The 20,863-nt window shown below is 41.8% G+C and overlaps 1 protein-coding gene across 1 annotated transcript in view; it reads left to right on the top strand.

Moving 5' to 3' along the window:
• The first annotated feature begins 878 nt into the window (after positions 1–878).
• Positions 879–20,863, top strand: part of LOC129437248 (NLR family CARD domain-containing protein 3-like) — a 40,808-nt gene continuing 20,823 nt past the window's right edge. The window contains exon 1 of the mRNA XM_073863504.1: positions 879–2,684. Within this exon, the coding sequence (XP_073719605.1) occupies positions 1,288–2,684 (1,397 nt within the window). The 5' untranslated portion in view covers positions 879–1,287. The remainder of the gene's footprint in view (positions 2,685–20,863) is intronic.

Here is a 20,863-nt window from a genome sequence, read left to right as displayed (position 1 = left end):
TGTCTATGAAGAGTGATGCGTCTATGGAGCTGCCAATAACATTTAAGAGTAAAGAGACACAGCCTGATCTCAGGTATGTAAAAATAATCTGTGATGCATGATTTTATTTAACATTTTTATGAATTGATATACAAAATTTGATATTTTCACCTTCAGATAAATTAACAATTCAATATAGTATTTGTAGGAGCATAATAAAAAGATCAAAAGTGCTTTCTTATAGTAAATATATTTGTTGAATACAATCATCCATATTTATTATAATCTGATGTGTGTTATAGTTCAGTTCATCAAAAGAGATCAGATCCACAGTCTAGCTGTGTGTCTATGAAGAGTGACCAGTCAATAAATCTGCCAATAACATTTAAGAGTGAAGATACAAGGCCTGATAGCAGGTATAAAATATCTATAAATTATTTGATTATAGTTTAACATTTTATAAGTTGACATTTTTATTCAAGTATAAAACTGTTCACACACAACCACATCTGTGCAAGCACTTAAGTTCAACTCAATGTCAATGAAAAGATCATGAGTAAACTCTGATATTACATTACATTCACTTCATAGTAAACATTTTAAAGTAACGAGAAATTCAATATGATAAATAAGAAACACAGATAATAATAATGTGTCTGATTCTTGATTCTTAATACTGCTGCCCAGACCAGATGTAACCGAACCCAACTGTAAGGGGAGAAAGACTGAGAATGAACTACAAGACTTAAATGAAAACATGAGTCCCCGTTTCAGGTAAATTGTTGGTTATTATTTTAATTTATAAAATAAATTGAATATTTCATAATATGTCCTTTTTTGCTCAATGCATTTTTTGTGTATTTATGTAATAATCTGGTATTTATATTTTATACCCATGAGTCTAATCCTGCTGAAGTCCTGAACACATTCAGATCAAATCTGAGGAAGAAGTTTGAGTGTTTATGTGAGGGAATATCAAAGCAGAGAAACCCAACACTACTGAATGAGATCTACACAGAGCTCTACATCACAGAGAGTGAAAGTGGAGAGATCAGTAATGAACATGAGGTGAGACAGATTGAGACACAATCCAGAAGAACAACAACAGAGGAGACACCAATCAAATGTAATGACATCTTTAAACCTTTACCTGAACAAGACAAACACATCAGAAGTGTGCTGACAAAGGGAGTCGCTGGCATTGGAAAAACAGTCTCTGTACAGAAGTTCATTCTGGACTGGGCTGAAGAGAAAGAGAATCAGGACGTCCACCTCATATTTCCACTTCCTTTCAGAGAGATCAATTTGATGAAGAACAAAACACTCAGTCTTTTAGATCTTCTTCATCTTTTCTTCCCAGAGACAAAAGAAATGGAAATCTTCAGTGATGAATATAAAGTGTTGTTCATCTTTGATGGTTTGGATGAGTGTCGTCTGTCTCTGGATTTTCACAGCAGTGTGAGGTTGTGTGATGTAAGTGAATCAAGCTCAGTGGACGTGATGCTGACAAACCTCATCAAGGGGAATCTGTTTCCCTCTGCTCTCATCTGGATCACCTCCAGACCAGCAGCAGCTGATCTCATCCCCTCTGAGTGTGTTGATCGAGTCACAGAGGTACGAGGCTTCAGTGATCCACAGAAGGAGGAATACTTCAGGAAGAGAATCAGTGATGAGAGTCTGTCTGATCAAATCATCTCACACCTGAAGTCATCCAGGAGTCTCTACATCATGTGTCACATCCCAGTCTTCTGCTGGATTTCAGTCACTGTTCTAGAGAGAATGTTGAGTGAAGCAGAGAGAAGAGAGATCCCCAAGACTCTCACTCAAATGTACACACACTTCCTGATCATTCAGACAAACATCAAACATCAGAAGGACTATGAGAAGAAAGTGAAGAAAGATGAAGACATGATCTTCAAACTGGGTAAACTGGCTTTTGAGCAGCTTGTGAAAGGCAATCTGATCTTCTATGATGAAGACCTGAGAGAGTGTGGCATTGATGTAGCAGAAGCATCAGTGTACTCAGGATTGTGTACTCAGATCTTCAGAGAGGAGTTTGGTTTGTATCAGGGGAAAGTTTACTGCTTTGTTCATCTCAGCATCCAGGAACATCTAGCAGCTCTTTATGCTCACATCTCCATCACAAACAACAACAGAAATGTGTTTAAACCAGGTCGGTTTTCTAACATTTTGGGCAGATTTAAACCTAAATCATTAGAAGAACAGGTTTCATTAGCTGATTTACACCATCAAGCTGTATATAAATCTTTAGAGAGTAAGAATGGACATCTGGATCTTTTCCTGCGTTTTCTTCTGGGTCTTTCACTGGAGTCCAATCAGATTCTCTTACAGGATCTACTGACACAGATGAGAAGATGCTCCTACAAGAAAGAGGAAACTGTTGAGTACATTAAACAGAAGATGAATGAGAATCTGTCTCCAGAGAAATCCATCAATCTGATTCACTGTCTGAATGAACTGGGTGATGATTCACTAGTGCAGGAGATTCAGCGTTATGTGACACATTCATCAGTAGGAAAGACCAAACTCTCCTCTTCACAGTGGGCAGCTTTAGTTTTTGTGTTGTTGACGTCTGAGCAGCATTTGGATGAACTTAATCTAAAACCATTTATTGGAGATAAAAATACAGCAGATGAAGTTCTTGTGAGACTGCAGCTTGTGATTAAAGAAACCAAAAAACTTCAGTAAGTAAAACTAACAACAATCACATGACTGTTTACATGTTAAAGCAACACTATGTAGTTTTTCATGTAAGATTGGCTTACAGCTCACACATGTGGTTGAAAAGCGCAACAGTGCCTGGTATCAGACACTCTTCTGCAGGTAGGGGAGGGGCGGGGCTGTGTTCTCCGACCCGATCACGTGACTTACGATTGTGGCTGTAGCAGCTAGGAGGCTAATCAGGTTGCAGTAGAATTCATACAGGAGTTGTTCGACCACTGAAATAGTTTAAGAGACATTATTTAAAGGTCGAAAAAATAGTGTTGCTTTAATACAATTAATTTAATTATTTTATGATTTTATTTTGAATTCTTACTTTGGGAGAATCTTTTTTAACAAAAGTCATTTTCCTTATGTTGTAAATAAATCAGCAGTCAATCTCAAAAAAGTTCCCAACGTTCCCAAAAACGTTCTGCCAACATAAAAAGTGTCCAGTTTTCTTGATGTTCTAAGAACGTTTCTGGGTTGTCTGAACGTTAGCTGAATGTTACATTCTACCATTTTCAAATATTATAACATCATGTTTTAATGTTCACACAATGTTTAAAACAACAACTGTTTTCTTTAATGACTTTTTTGCTTGTTATGTAAATGATAGGGAAACATTGCATTTTATTATTTTAAAACTGTTTAAAACATTATTTCTGAATGTTCTGTAAAAATATTGCTGTAGAAAACACGATTCACTTATTAGGTTTAGATGTTGATTATATGGTTCATTTAAAGTCACCATTATTGTGATCAGTGTTTGTTTTAGTTGGACTCTTGACCTTTGACTTTTTGCTTGCTAGTTTTTCTCTGGTTGCATTACTTGCTGTGTATAAAACACATTTGTTACAGTAATGTAAAGTTAGAGCAATTCTGTAGCAGTTGGTACGTAATGGTAAAGATTGTCATCTAATTAATTGATTAACTCATCAAAAGTTTATTTTCTGTCAATAATGTAAATGAGATCCAGCACTCACAACAGTTTGTCATTAAGAAGTTTTAGAAGCTATGGACAAAATGAACCGCTGCACATTTGGCACGTACAAACATCAAGAATCAGAGTATGAATCTCAACAACGGTGACAATTAAATGAAAAACTTCATGCTGCAATGCATGCTGGGTATCAGCAAATTACAAATCTCATTTAGGACTCCCAGCATGCACTGCGGCATGGATAATGAACTGTTTACTATTTTCTTTGTTACCATGGTTGATATTCATACTCTGATTCCTGATGTTTGTACGTCCCAAATATACAGCTGTTACATTTTTGTCCAAAGTTTCTAAAACTTCTTAATGACAAACTGCTGTAAAAGTGCTCGATCTCATTTACATTAATGACAGAAAACAAACTTTTAATGAGTAAATCAATTAATTAGATGATGATCTTTATGATTATGTACCAACAACGACAGAACGGCACCATTAACTTCACGTTACCATAAGAAATGTGTTTTATACACACAAAGTTAACACAACTAGGGAATAATTAGCAAGCAAAAAGTCAAGGGTCAAGGGTCCAACTAAAACAAACAATGATCCCCACCATGGTGACTTTAAATGAAACAAATCATCAACAATCGTGTTTTCTACAGCAATATTTTTTAAAGAACATTCAGAAATAATGTTTTATAAGTTTTAAAATAATAAAATGCAATATTTCTCTATCATTTACATAACAAGCAAATAAGTCTATGAAACAGTTGTTGTTTAAAACATTGTGTGAACATTAAAACCTGACATTGTCATAACGTTTGAAAATGGTAGAATGTAACATTCATCTAACGTTCAGACAACCAAGAGACGTTTTTGGAACTTTTCTCAGCTGAGAGTCAGACAACATCTTGTCCATTATGAACACAAACACTTCAGGAAATAAGATCATGTATTCAATCAAAACTTTATTGTAAAGTGTTACATTATTCAATACATACAACTTTTACTTTTTCTATTTCAACACATTTTGTTGTCAAAAGCATACAGTACAAATGTTCACACCTGTAAGGAAAAGACATGTTAGTTATAATTAGTTATGATTCATTTAAATTTCCTTCACAACGTGCAACAAAACTCTTCTGTTAAAATGTCAGAAAATGTAGTTTGGTGTTTCTTTGATGAAATCTTTGCTGATATTATTGTGTATGAAGAGTTTTTCTCCTCGTCGTGTTGTTTTTATAAAGATGATTAAAAACATTGATCCATCATTGACACTGACACACACATTAATAATGTTTTTATAGATTGAGTGAAATTGATCTATAAAATGTAAGATCAGAGTTATGTTATCTCCAGCTGATATTCCTCCTGTAATAGAGGAAGATTTTTACATCAAATACCTGATGAGAATTACAAGTGTGAGTCATGAACTCAATACAGATTTATGAAGAAATGTTCATGTGGTTTAGGACATCTAACACTAATAGTCAGCTGTGTGATGGATTTATTTGACATTTAAACACACAGTGTCTCAGTTACTGAGGGATTGAAAGAGGAACATTACATGAAGAGATGGAGGTTAGAGATTTGTGGACAAACTTTGTAGTTTTGTATAATTTACATAAAGTCTCTGTTCTCTACAGGTTGTTTAGATGTGATATCACAGATAAAGGTTGTGTTGCTCTGACTTCAGCTCTGAGATCAAACCCATCACACCTGAGAGATCTGGATCTGTCTGATAATAAACTAAGAGATTCAGGAGTGAAGCTGATCTCTGATGTACTGAAGAATCCTGACTGTAAACTGAAGATACTGAAGTAAGATTGTGATCTGATGTTCAGACAGAAATCACATATAGATTATAGTGAGACTATATAGAGATCATAACATCTGTAATGGATTTATAGACACTAGTCAACATTGAAAGTGGATCATAAAAGTTAATCTTAGGGTGTTTTCAGACCTGTAGATCGATTGCTTTGTTTTGAAACTGGGGGTTACGTGGTTACAATGTTGGTTTAGTTCGCATACACAAGGCAATATTTCCAAATGAAGCAGACTTTGTTAATACAAGTCATGTGTGTGTAAACTTTCCTTTAATTGCTCAGAGTGCATCTGTTTATTTTCTGTGATTCTGCTTAAATTGTCCGTCAGGATGGACAGAGAGCAGCTTTACGGGATTATTGTGGGGCTTTAGGGTAAGTGTGGTTATATTACTTAATTTGTTTAATTAGGAATCAAAAATTAGGTGGGACAACATTCTTACCATGAACCTATGCGGAGAAGTGCAATTAAAAGCTGTTTTTAATAGGAACAGGTGCACTTTGGTTATCTACAAAAAGCTATCAGGTATGTTCATGGTTAATTAAGCAATTCATGGGTACCAAAGATGTCACTTCCGCCATGCCCGCTGCCATATTTGTGTCCGTCTTGGCAGTGAACACATATCTAATGCACTTAATGGTCACATTTATTAGTTTAGTTGAAGGCTTACCAGAGACAAAATACTGATTTTACAATCTGGAGTTAGATGTCGGCTGCCAGTCAGTCCCTACAGTTGTTTGCGATTGCGGACAATCAAAAAAATATTGAATTTTTGGGATTCTGCATTATTTGTCATATTCTGTATTAAATATTTTCAGAAAATAAAAATGTCTCATAAAAATAAATCAAATATAATATCTGTCATTATAAATAGAGTAGACAACTTGGTGAATATTTTTGGCTTTAATTTACTAAAGCGAATGAACAATCCCTCTCATAGCACGCTGTATCCTGTTACCATAACAGCCCTGCACCCCACAGTTAACACTGAATCACATCTTCTGAGTACACATAAAATCATTATCTCTACTATATTTCTAAAGTTTCATGGTAAGATATAATGCATTATTTTCATGACGATACACACATGAAAGTCTTCGTGAAACCTGCTTGGCACACCTGCTGTCTCATATGCAAGGATCTGGGGAAGTGTCACAAGGTGACGATCTTTTTGGGCGGAACCAAAAGTTGGGAAAGTGGGTTCCGCCCGGATGTTTCCGCCCAGACCGGGAAGAGGAAACACCGGACATCCGGTAGCATCGCGAAGGCTGTAATCAGCAAATCAAGCACAGCTGTGCGTTGTTAAGAGGAGCGCCGGGTGATTGGAAGACAGAAGCACACAAAGGAGTATTTAAGAGCAGTTGAAATGACAGTTTGGTGTGTTTAGTGTGAGTTGAGGTGAGGAGCTGTGCTCGTCCGGTACGCATTGGTGGCTGTTATTACTTTCTCTCTCTCTCTTTCGTGGGCTGCAGTGGAAATGCTGGAGTGATAGGAAACCCTACGGGTGGAAGAAAGATCGGTCTAAGTGACACATTTAGAGGAACAAAGGAGGAAGGAAACGCATCGTGTTTTGCAACGTAAACAAAGGCGGACCGCTGTGAGTATCTACTATTAAAACGAAGTGAAAAACTAACCTGTGTATTTACTGAATACCTCCTGGAGGAGGAAGGCGGCCCTACCCCTGAACCAGTGTGGTAGGTGAGCCGCAGGAATTTTCCATCTAACCAGCCACAGCAGCAGAATAAATATCCAGGCCGTATTACCATCGCCCCCATCCAACCCAAGCGAAGTGGAGGACGACGGGCGTCTCTTTGTGTACACCTGTAGGGTGGTGGGTGAGTCCTTGTATTTTGAAAACTTTCACCTTTGAAGTGGTGCTGTGTATTTGCTGTGGGTTGCTGTGCAAGTGCTGTGTGTCTTGTCAGACGTAACCCCGCATCATCCATTTCGTCGAGGAAGAGACGGAGGGGCTAACAGTCCTAGGAAGAACCATCTATCATACGCTGTGTACGGTTTGGAGTATATAGTGACGGCGTGGGCCTCTGGAAGCCGCCCCCGCCTGTATGTCGGCAGATTAAGGAGAACGAACTGTGGAAAATTTCACTTACCAGGGGCTGTAAGCAGCGGAGAGGTGAGAACCATCTAAGTCCAAGCTAACTGTGTCTTTGTGTCCCAGCTGCTGCCTGTGGAGAGAAAGAGAACAAGAGTGAACGTCAGGAGAACGAACTGTGGGAAAGTACACTTACCAAGAGCTGTAAGCAGCAGAGAGGTGAGAACCACCTAAGTCCAAAGTAACCGTGCCTTTGTGTCCCAGCTGTTGCCTGTGGAGAGAAAGAGAACAAGAGTGAACGTCAGGAGAACGAACTGTGAAAGAGAACAAGAGTGAACGTCAGGAGAACGAACTGGGGAAAATTATACTCACCAAGAGCTGTAAACAGCGGAGAGCTGCTGCCTGTGGAGAGAAAGAGGACAAGAGTGAACGTCAGGAGAACGAACTGTGGGAAAGTACACTTACCCAGAGCTGTAAGCAGCAGAGAGGTGAGAACCACCTAAGTCCAAAGTAACCGTGTCTTTGTGTCCCAGCTGTTGCCTGTGGAGAGAAAGAGAACAAGAGTGAACGTCAGGAGAACGAACTGTGGAAAATTACACTTACCAGGAGCTGTAAACAGCGGAGAGCTGCTGCCTGTGGAGAGAAAGAGGACAAGAGTGAACGTCAGGAGAACGAACTGTGGGAAAGTACACTTACCAAGAGTTGTAAGCAGCAGAGAGGTGAGAACCATCTAAGTCCAAAGTAACCGTGTCTTTGTGTCCCAGCTGCTGCCTGTGGAGAAAAAGAGTACAAGAGTGAACAGCAGGAGAACGAACTGTGGGAAATTGTACGTACCATGAGCCGTAAGCAGCGACGAGGTGGGAAGCTATCCAAGTCCAAATAATTGTGTCTTTGCGTCCCAGCTGCCGCCTGTGGAAAAAGTAAGGAAGGAGAGTGAGCTGAACATAAGGAATTGTATGAGTCCGAGCAGTGAAGCCTCTGCAAAGTGCAACACAGGTACGCAGGTGGAGAGAGTCAACCTCTAATTACTCACACTATATTACTTTGCCTCCAGGAAGGAAGAGGAGGGCGCCACGGATAGCGGGGACAGGCAGGAGCCTGTTTTCTACGTCTCCCCCTCTGGTCTCCAGCCCCCCTGGACCCCGTTGCCCCTTTTTCCCTTCCTGTCACCTCCCTGTGTCACGGCCTGCCTAGAAGGCAGAGTCAGAGCCTAGTTTTAATTGCCCCTCCCCCATTCCCCAAGTTATTTTAAATATTTAAATAAAGATTGTTTTATTACTTACCTGTTCTCGTGTTGTCTGGTCATTGGGTTGGCTTTGGGGACCTCCTTGAGGTGGAAGTTGAGAAGGGGCGTGGCTTTAGTCAAAGCATAGCCAGCCCCTGGGTGTGACAGATTTTGGCGTAGTCGGCGGGATTCCACCTCGGGTTGAGTAACCAGGGTCGCCCAATGACCGACAACGCGGGGCCCGCAGCCCAACCCCGTGCCACGTCCATCATCATGGGTAGCCCATGGATACAAAAATATGGAGGAGCAGAATCGGAGGTACGACTGTCAGAATGGAAGGCCCAATTAGAGTACTTGGCCGACCTACAGGGACTTAGCACCGCCCAGCGGCTTCAGTAAGTATTGAACTCCCTAGAGGGAGAAGCATGGCGAGAAGTGCTAGCCGCCCCCGAAGCAGTCAGAGTCACCGCCCAGACCGTATTCCAGTTTCTCACCGAGCAATATGGTGACCATACCCCCGTAGCAGTCCTCCGTTCCCAGTTTTTTTATTGGAAGCAAGGCCCCCGACAACCCATTAGAGCTTTTGCCCTGAGGCTGCGAGAGCAGTTTACTCTGCTACAGGCCCGAAGTGATCATGGGCTAGGAGACAGGGAGACCCTATTACGTGACCAGTTTCTCCTGGGGATGAAAGAGGTCCCCGTAAGACAGAGTCTGAGGGTCCAGTTTCGGAGGGACCCCGGGCTCACATTTGAAGATCTCAAGAAAGAGGCGCTGGCCTTGGAGGGTGACGAGGTCGAAGTGAGCGAAGCCCCAGTATGTGCGGCCGTGAGTGAAACCGCACCAACACAACCTGAGCGTGCGGATTGGAAGCAAGCCCTGAAAGCGGAACTTTTGAAGGACGTCCGGGAACAGATGTCTGAACTATCCAAGACCCTCCTGGGAGAGTTGCGCCAACCGAGAGCGAGTTTACTCGGAGAGAGGCCGAGAGCCACCCGGACGCCCGAACCGCTTTAACCGGCCCCGCTTCGAATGGGATGACCAGGGACGACCAATCTGCAACCGTTGTGGAGAGCCAGGGAATTATAGTCGTCAGTGTGGGCCTCGTAGGGCATCTGAAGGGGTTTTTTAGGTCGACCGGCCACAGTGGGTTGTGTGGCCGGGACCCCTCGAGAAGACCCGGGAAGAAGTGATAACTCTAGACACCAGATGGTCGGGCATAGCCCAATGGCAGAGGTAAAGGTGTGTGGCAAGACAGTTCAGTGCCTGGTAGATACGGGCTCTCAGGTGACGTTGTTTGCAGAAAGCCTCTCACAGGAAGTATTTGGAAGGCAAGGAGCACAAGGAGCAGAGGCCCCCTGGCTGACGTTGCGGGGCGCAAATGGCCTACAGATCCCTTACATTGGCTACCGGTTGACAGACTTATAAGTCCATGGGGTGTTAGTCCCCCAAAAAGGTGTGATCATCGTAGAAGACAGGTGTTTGGGTGCCCATCGAGCCCTATTGGGCATGAACGTCCTCTCCGAATGTTGGGAGGAGTTATTCCAGGCTAGGCCTGGCCCCAGGATCTCACCTGCTGAGAGGCCCAAATGGGAGCGTGTAGTCGCCGACTGTCGTCGGGTCCAGATGACCCAGGTCCGCAGAGACCGGGAGGAGGTAGGAAGAGTGATGTGTCGATTTGCTTTGTCTATTCCTCCTAGAAGTGAGGCCATTGTGTGGGCGAGAGTGCCCCCTCGAGGAGTTAACCCCGAGGAGTGGGTATTGGTTGAACCTCATGCAGACTGCCCTCAAGTGGAAGTAGCACGGAGCCTAGCAGCGGTCCGCCGGGGGAGGGTCCCTGTAAAAGTACGTAATGAACACCCATATGCAGTACACTTGCACAGACACCAACGACTGGCCCGACTAACGGCGGTCGCACCCCACCAGGTGAGAGAGGAAAGAGACATCAGTTTCCGTCAGGTGTGCCCCACTGTTATTGAGGTGGCCCTGACGCAGATGGATGCCCCTTCGAACGACAGGGAGAGGGACGTACCAAGACACCTTGCGGGTGAGTCACTACAAGGGGAAAATCTGGAACGGGCACAGACACGAAAACTCCAGGCACTCCTTCGGAAGTGGCAACATGTGTTTGCGAGTCATGAGGAGGACTACGGTTGCACCAGGGTGGTGGAACACCACATCCCGACGGGAGACGCAGGACCAAGTAGGGAGAGATATCGGCCGACTCCACCTACCTTGTACACAGAGGTACGCACCCTCTTGCAGGGCCTGCTGGGTGGGGCATCGTCCGAGAGAGCAGTAGCCCATGGGCAGCCCCCATCGTGCTTGTACAGAAGAAGTCAGGGGCTTGGAGATTCTGTGTGGATTATCGTAAACTCAACCTGGTAACCAAGAAAGATGCTTTTCCCCTACCGCGGATCGAAGACTCTCTTGCCAGTCTCACGCGGTCGCATGGTACTCCACTCTAGATCTGGCCAGTGGGTATTGGCAGGTGCAGGTGGCCGAGGCAGATCGGGAGAAGACCACCTTTACGACCCCGTTCAGACTATTTGAATGGGAACGGATGCCCTTCGGGCTTTGTAACGCTCCGGCCACGTTCCAACGTCTGATGCAGCGCTGCCTTGGAGGTCAGACTTCACTAAACCATTTGTTTTGTACACAGACGCAAGCAACCCGGGGCTGGGGGCAGTATTGGCCCAGCGACAGGAAGGAGCGGAGCGTGTGATCGCCTACACAAGCCGAAGCCTCCACCCAGCTGAGAGGAACGATGCAAATTACAGCTCGTTCAAATTGGAACTGCTGGCTCTGAAGTGGGCCCTGAGCGAGAAGTTTAAAGACTACCTCTGGGGTGCCAAGGTAATGGTAATTACGGATAACAACCCTCTGGTACATTTACAGATGGCGAAGTTGGGGGCCGTGGAACAGCGGTGGGTAGCCCAGCTGGCAAACTTTGATTATCAACTGCGGTATCGGCCTGGGCGAGAGCACACGAACGCCGATGTCCTTTCAAGACTGCCAGAGGCGGACGACCCCGGGTGCCGGGGGGGGGCCAAGAAGAAGATAGCCGGAGGGAAGGCTATATGATAGGGGCCGTGGATGCACCAGGAGGTCAGCAGGAGGCCATGCCAGGGAACTGGGGGTGGGACCCCCATCGGTGGATAGAGAGGCAGGCTCAGGATCAGGATGTGTGCCAGGTGAAGACGTAGGTGGAGCAGGGCCGATGGCCATCGCCGCCAGAGAGACTAGCCCAGACAGAGACGGGGAGAAGGCTACTGGGACAGTGGGACAAGCTGGAACTACAGGAAGGAGTTCTTTGCAGAAAGGTCAGTGAACCGAAGCTGGGCGAAGAGGTGCGCCACGATCAGCTGGGGCACCAGGGACAAGAAAGAACCGCATCGCTACTGCACAGATTTTTCTACTGGCCGGGGCTGGAAGCATCAGTACGTAGCTCGATACAAGCTTGCCCCAGGTGTATGTTGTTTAAATCCCGACGAGAGGCTCGAGCACCGATGGTGCCCATCCACGCCAAAGCCCCCCTCCACATTATGGCGATGGATTTCCTGACGCTGGGCCGGCCACAAGACCGTTACCAAAGCATTCTGGTGATCACTGACCTGTTCACTAAATACGCATGGGCAGTCCCCACCCTCGACCAGACAGCAAATACCACTGCGACTGTTCTATGGCGGAACGTCTTCCAGACATTCGGATGCCCAGAGTTCTTGCACTCGGATCAAGGGGCCAACTTTGAATCTAAGGTGATCCGAGAATTATGCCAGCTGTATGGGTGTACAAAGACCAACACGACGTCGTATCATCCCCAAGGGAACGGCAGCTGCGAGAGGTTTAATCAGACCCTGTTGGGGTTACTAGGGACCTTGGATCAATGGCAGCAGAGCGACTGGGTGAGTGCTTTACCGAACCTCCTACAAGCATACAATAACAGCGTACATAGTACAACGGGGTATGCCCCTACCTACCTGATGTTTGGCAGACACGTGCGGATGCCCACGGACCTGGTCTTGGGAGTAGCAGCAGACCAGGAGGAGGCGAGCATGACAGAGTGGGTGGGGCGCCATCACCAGCGGCTACACTTCGCCTACGAGCAGGTATCAAAGAAGATACAGACAACAGGGGAGAGAAACAAGCGGCTGTATGACCGGACTGCCCGGGACGCCCCCCTGTTACCAGGAGAGAGGGTCTTGGTGAGAGACAATCGGCGGCAAGGCAAGGGAAAGCTAAGTGACCGCTGGGAGACCATCCCGTATGTAATCTGCAAACAGCAAAGACCGGGACAGCCGGTGTACACCATCCGGCCGGAAGGGAAGTCCGGCCCCGAACGGGTGGTACATCAGAATATGATTCGCCCCTGCCCAAACTATCCCGAGGCCGCCCAGAGGCAACCAGAGTTAGCACCCGAGCCAGCTGAACCCGATTCACCCGTGAGACGCTTCCAACGGGAGAACCGAGGCCGCCCCCCTGCCCGTTACGGTGAGTGGACGACTCAGAGGCATTCCAGGGACTAGAATGCACTGGCGGGGGAGGATGTCACAAGGTGACGATCTTTTCAGGTTTAGGACGTATGAATCCATTACTATAGGCTTGTGAGTATAATTGACAGCTTTAACTTATATGTTAACTCTTTCACCGCCGGCATTTTTAAAAAAAGTTGCCAGCCAGCGCCAGCGTTTTTCATGATTTTCACAAAAGTTTAATGCCTTCCAGAAAATGTTCTTCTTTAAATATATAAACATACAATATATCAAATGAAAGAACAGACCCTCTGCTTTCAAACAAAAAAAACGTTTCATCCTACCTTAAGCAGTTCTTTTGTAATCAGCTTTTGAATATGGGTAGGTTTCTGCAAAAACACCACATTTTGTCCAAAAAGCAGAGATAATTCCATTTTTGTGACGGACTTTTCATAGAGATCCCATTCAGAGCGATCTTTAAAACAGACACGAACATGCAGCCGCTTGTCATAGGGCAATACTTCCGGGTTTAAAAAGTTGCGGAAGGGCGCCACCTAGTGGATAATAGCGGTATTGCGGAAAGATGGAAATACTCGTCATTGCGGGGAAGCGTTTTCTCTTGATTGACGAGATATCTCGTCAAGGGCGAGGAAAGAGTTAATCAAAAAACAATCTGCTACTTAAAGCGACACCATGTAGTTTTTCAACATTCATAATATATTTTCAAGACCCTTGTGATGGCACATCGACTTAAAATAGGTTGAATGACATGTCCACCATAGCCTGACGGGGTCTGTATCGCTTTTACTCGTACTTTTAAACTTGGGGTTTCTGGTAGTAACCCGACCACAAAACAAAAAACTACAAAAATCTGCTTTACGGCATACGTCACTTTCTCCACTTCCTCAAATTTGGACGTGAGAGCGCAACTATCTATTTTCCTGATGGTTTTGTCATGGCCGAAGCAGCAACTAAGAAAAAGCAACCCAAGGTTTTGTCAGAGGAGACCAGAAAGAGAAAAGGGGAGAGTGACAGAATAAAATGAAGGACGAGGATCAATTATATTGGGCCAGCGTTCGCTCGCTGGCGTGAACTAAAGAAGGAGGAGGGGTTTCTTACCGATTCTGACTTGGCCCTCATTCTTTTGTACTAGTAAGTAATTATATATTGCTTGCATATATAAGTCCTGTCTGGCGCCCGAACACTCTTTTTTTACGTGAATTTTACTGGAAGCTACTTGGAGAGTTTAGAGAGAGACTTATATCATGTGACATTGTGGTGCCGTGGTGGCGTCATGGACCTAGGACACGGGCGATCTGGGTTCGATTCCCCTTTAGGGCAATTTTTTTAAAATATAAACTTTAACCAAGCGACCACCGTTACAATTGGCTTGTAAATGTGAGCTACGCGATTTTTTTGGTGTTTGATGAAAATAAAACCCATGAAATTATATTCATATAACACATGACATGCTGGAGAAGGCACACTTTGTGACCTAAAGAGTTGTCTTCTTTTCCTTTGTGACAGTGTTGCGGCGCTTGTGGCCTCTAGGGGCGCTAGACGTGAAAAATACATGTCTAGCACCCCCTAGTGGCCAAAAAGTTCCATAGTGTGCCTTTAATGTTATATTTATTTGTCCGTTTTTTCATTTGTTTCTCTGTTCTTATTTTATGACTTACTGTTTACTTGATTATTTAATTACTTAACTTTTTACTATTCATTAATATTAGGCAAGCATTTATGTTATCCTTAGTGGTCACTTCTGATTGAAGGCAGTCCTTTATTCCGCTGATTTAACTCCTTTGGAATAGAATAAAATTGTAGTTCGGGGTTCCTCTAACGACTGTTGTTACCGCCAACAGCACAACATATCCCGGGCATATTGTAATCTTGTTGTGAACCTCCTGGGAGTGTTTTATTGATCTTCATCTGGTAGTTGTGGCTGCTGTGACCATAGACTAAAGCAGTCCGCCCCTGCCGTGTTCACATATGACTAAACAAACTGAACCAAGGAGAAAAAGCACCAGGTTCTGAAACATAGGCTCAGGTCTGAAAACACCCTAAGATGTCCTCAGGCAAGTATTGTTCAAAATTCAAAGACAACATTTATAAAACGTTTTGGTCCACTTTAAATGTTGAGTATTGTATTTTAATTTAATCTCAGTAATGTATTTGATAACTGAAGCTGATTTTATTCAACATTCATCACAACACTTTAACTCTTACTGAAAGTCACAAACATAAAACATTAAAATTGAATTATGATGAGAAAAAAGTAAAAAACAAAAATCATTTGTGATGTCTGATGAGGGAAATCTGATTTCATTACTCTATAAAAAAATTAATCACACAGTTAAGATAAACTGATGAAGTTCATTTCCTTGTAAATCTCACTGATGTGTTTCAGTAAAACACAAACACACATAAATGAAACTAAAATGAAAATGTTCATAAACACTAAATGATGACAGGAAGAGAAACAAATTCAACTCACTGTAGATTTGATCTGTGTGTGTACAAACTGTGTGTCTCTGTTCTCTACAGGTTGTTTAGTTGTGGTATCACAGATGAAGGTTGTGTTGCTCTGACTTCAGCTCTGAGATCAAACCCATCACACCTGACACATCTGGATCTGTCTCATAATAAACTAAGAGATTCAGGAGTGAAGCTGATCTCTGATGTACTGAAGAATCCTGACTGTAAACTGGAGATACTGAAGTAAGATCATCTCTCTGATAGTCACACATGTACTGAGGTTTAGTTAAACATAAACTGTTTGAAAAAAACACACTAAACTGTAAAGGATCTGATCAGTAAGCTGATACATCAGCAGTCTCATGAATAATTATGAGACATCAATACATCATCAAATTTTCTGCAGTGTTTCACCACAACACAACCTGTAAAGATAAAAACAGTGCTAAAGCTCAAAATTAAAATTTTATTATACTACAATAAAAATAAATGATGTTGTGTTGTTAGATTTCCCCTACACACCTGACTGACTTAAGTTACATAACCGGTGCATCTATAGACAACACACACAAGACATTTATCCTCACCGGGTGTCCACAGAAGACAAACACTCAAGAGTCACACACAGTGGCGTAGCAAGTCAGTCCCGGGCCCATATGCAAAAAAAATGTACGGGCCCCCTTAAGCCAAAGCCCCCCCCCCAACCTTGCCTTTGGCCCTGGGAACTGTTGCACGCAGATCTGTTAACAACATATACTTTTAATATACTTTAAAGGGTAGATTTAAATAAAGAAAAACAAAATGTTTTGGGTAGTTTTTGACTCGTGACTAACTTCTCCGCCTTCTCTTTAAGGCCCCACTTTTATGTTTATATTTGTCCATCCTTAATGTTCATGTAGATAGCCGCTATAGTAACCTCTCACACTGCGTTTTCTTTTTCTTTTTTGGCGCGGCGATGTGTTATGTAAAAAAATTATGGCGTAGTAGTCTACGGCAGCCGCGGAGTGCAAAAAAAATTATAAACCCAAACAAGAAATGACGTAGAATTTAGACATTACGGAGAAATAAGAAATCACTACACATGATATGCATACAAAAATATATTTATTGCGGCCACAAATAAAAATTAAATTGAAAAATTTTATTAAAAGCTGGGGCGGGCCCAGGGCCGGGCCCCCTATTGGCCCGGGCCCATTTGTACGTGCATGCCCTGCATGCCCAGACGCTACGCCACTGGTCACACAACATTTTGTCCATTATGAACAATTGATTCTTCGATGCATCGCGATGCGAACGTGGCTGATTCTGAATCGATTCCACAAATGTCAAGAATTGATTTAGAAATGTTAGTTTACAATATAATAACGTGACGTTATCATAACCAAAGGGCGAAACTTAACTGGGGGAGCGGTGCTGCACACGGACAGCTTGAGAGCGTGAACAGCACGAGCACCCACAGCGAAGCTTACACGAGCAGTAAAGAAAGAAAAAACAAATCCATCTAGCCCTATTTGACTCATTCTAAACTGCAAGAAAACAAAATACATGTTGGGATGATCTTCCTCTGCCTTTTCTCTGTTCAGTGAGCGGCAGGAAGAAACAGTGCCTTTCATTTACGGACTCATCTGATGTGCTAATAGCGTTTCCAAAAACCTGCCGCTAAATGTTTAGATATAGATAAGAACATGAATATAATTCTGTAAAAATATCCACATAATTTGTTATTAAGACGGAGGCGCTGGGTGTGCTGCATTAGATAAATACAGTAATACTGCCAAAATCACTGTGTGTAATGATGATGATTAGACAATATGTTAGTTACAGTTACATATCGATATGCCGGTTAACATATTAATTATATATGTCGATTCTGAATCAATTCATGAGGGTCCAAACGATTCCCACCCCTAATGAACACAAACACAACCTGACAGACTCCAGTCAATGTCTTTGAATATGATTTAATCACGGCCAAATCCTCCTCATCAGAAAGAATACAAGAGTTTATATAGGATAGATATATGACAAAGACACATCATTTATCTCTAATATGATTTATTCTTCATAACTGCAATTCAGAAACTCCTCTCTGTTACCATGCAGACAAAACCAAATGTAACTTTTTTGATGACCTCAGCTTTAACAAGTCATGAGGTTTTAAATTGAAATAATTTAACCACACGTACTTCCTCTATTTCAACACATTTTGTTGTCAAAAGCATACAGTACAAATGTTCAAACCTGTAAGGAAAAGACATGTTAGTTATAATTAGTTATGATTCATTTCAATTTCCTTCACAACGTGCAACAAAACTCCTCTGTTAATATGTTAGATTATTTAGTTTGGTTTTTCTTTGATGTAATCTTTGCTGATATTATTGTGTATGAAGAGTTTTTCTCCTCGTCGTGTTGTTTTAAAGATGATTAAAAACATTGATCCATCATTGACACTGACACACACATTAATAATGTTTTTATAGATTGAGTGAAATTGATCTTTAAACATTGTAACATCTTTAAATGTCAGATCAGAGTTATGTTATCTCCAGCTGATATTCCTCCTGTAATAGAGGAAGATTTTTACATCAAATACCTGATGAGAATTACAAGTGTGAGTCATGAACTCAATACAGATTTATGAAGAAATGTTCATGTGGTTTAGGACATCTAACACTAATAGTCAGCTGTGTGATGGATTTATTTGACATAAACACACATTGGGTCACATTCACTAAGAATGCGTACGCACAAATTTGTTCGTAAAATGTGCGTACAGAAGTTTTAACTAACAAAAAACGCAATAATCATGAACAAGGAAAAAATATATAACACAGATATATATTATAGGGTTATTTTTCCTTGTTCATGTTTATTGCGTATGTGTGGTCTAAGTTGTTCTTATGTTTTTGCAAACATTTAAAATGAATTTTCGTATAAAAGTTTTTGTTGATTCATGATTTGTTAGTTAAAACGTCCAAACGCATATTTCACGAACAAATACGTGCGTACGCATGCTTAGTGAATGAGACCCACAGTGTCTCAGTTACTGAGGGATTGAAAGAGGAACATTACATGAAAAGAGGAACATTACATGAAGAGATGGAGGTTAGAGATTTGTGGACAAACTTTGTAGTTTAGCATAATTCACATAAAGTCTCTGTTCTCTACAGGTTAAGAAGGTGTAAAATCACAGATGAAGGTTGTGTTGCTCTGACTTCAGCTCTGAGATCAAACCCATCACACCTGAGAGATCTGGATCTGTCTGATAATAAACTCACAGATTCAGGAGAGAAGCTGATCTCTGATCTAAAAGATGATCCACATTATAAACTACAGACAATATGGGGAGTAGAGCTCATTTAAATAAATGTTTAAAGTAAACTCATGCAGTGTCATTTAAATCCTAGAATATAAATATTAGAAATAAATGTAAATTGATCTGCTGCTGTTATAGGTTTTGTATCCTTTAAAGCCCAACAAACAGAAAATATGAAGTGTACATGAACAACACTTGATGCTTTGTCAGATCAACACAATAAGAATTCAATCCAATGTCTGAGTCTGTTTACTAACTGTGATGTTGAGTTTGTTCACTCCAGGATTTAATACTGTGATCTTACTCTTCTTACACATTATATATGATGTTTGTTAATGGGGTTTGACATTGATGCTGTTTCTCTTTATTTACACGACTGTCAACCTCCAGGACTTTTAAAATAAAGCATCACCTTCATTTTCTTACTGTTTGTGTGTGAACTCATAAAACTGTCAGTGTGTCATTATATTATACTACATACATATCAATACATTCATCTCTTACATTGACATCAAATATTCAGAGGAAATAGATGAAATGTGTTTTTGTATTGTTGTAGCTCATGTGTATGTGATAAACAGATTGTTGACATGTTTATTATGTTGAAGATTTCATTTCTATCACTGACTGACAGCACTAATAGTTTGTTTTTCTATCTCTTCATCTGACAATGATGATGATCTGATATTTGATTGGCTTTCTTTTTTTTATCATTCAGGACTTATGGACAGACACAGTAAAGCTGTAGAGATGTCTGATCTTCAGTATTATCTGATGGTGAATGAAAAGACACAATAGTGACATCACTTCCTCCTAACCGTATGAGTTGATTATGCAGTACAGGATCTGATCTGTGACTTTATCCAAATCTGACTTTTAAGTGTTGGAGGTAAATCCTCATCCTAACTCAGCTTCTGTCTACACATTTCCTATAAGAGCGATTTATCAGTCAGTGTAAGAGGAGCAAGAAATACCATAGGATCTCGCAGCTCATTTATCTCTAAATCCAAATATTGGACGACTGCAGGACTTTTTGATGATTATGTGATCAATTCCAAAAAGGTTGAGACACTGAATGAAATGTACATAAAATCACAATTCAGTAATTTTTAAATCTCATAAACACAGAAATCAAATGTTTCATCTGAGGAAATTCAACTTTATAAGAATAAAATCAGGTGAATTTAAATTTGATGTCATGAAGACGTATGAATAAAGTTGTGACAGGGTCATGTTTATCTCCTCTTCTTTTAACAACAGTCTGTATACATCTGGGAACTGAGGAGAGCCGTTGATGAACTTTTAGGAGAGGAATGTTGTCCCATTCATGTCTGATACTGGATTCTAGCTGTTTAAGAGTCCTGAGTTTTCTTTGTTGTATTTTTCACTTCAAATGTTTGTCAGATGGTTTTCAGATCTGGACTGTGCTCAGGACTCTTCTACTATAAACTCATGCTGTTGTAATAGATGCAGTATGAAGTTTATCAATGTCTTACTGAAATAGACAAAGACAGATGAAAGCAGATGTTGCTCTTTCAGTATTGATGAGGTCTTTCCAGATGTGAAAGCTGCTCATTTAGACGCTAATCCTCCTCCATACCAACAGAGATGAAGACTTTTGATGTGAGCACTGATAACAATACAGATGATCTCTCTCCTCTTTAGTTTCCAAACTTTGATTTCTTCATCAATGTTAAAATAATCCTGTTAGAAGAGTCTGATAACCTACACATACATTTATATATGAGATTTCATATCACAGCAGCACAGGTTGACAAACATTTGTCTTGCACTCCTCCATCATGACACCTTCAGCAGCAAACACATTCAATCATTATATGAGACATTAAACCTCTGT

Source organism: Misgurnus anguillicaudatus, chromosome 24 (genome assembly GCF_027580225.2).
Source record: "Misgurnus anguillicaudatus chromosome 24, ASM2758022v2, whole genome shotgun sequence".
NCBI classification, from domain to species: Eukaryota; Metazoa; Chordata; class Actinopteri; order Cypriniformes; family Cobitidae; genus Misgurnus; species Misgurnus anguillicaudatus.
This window is presented reverse-complemented; position numbering and strand designations above follow the sequence as displayed.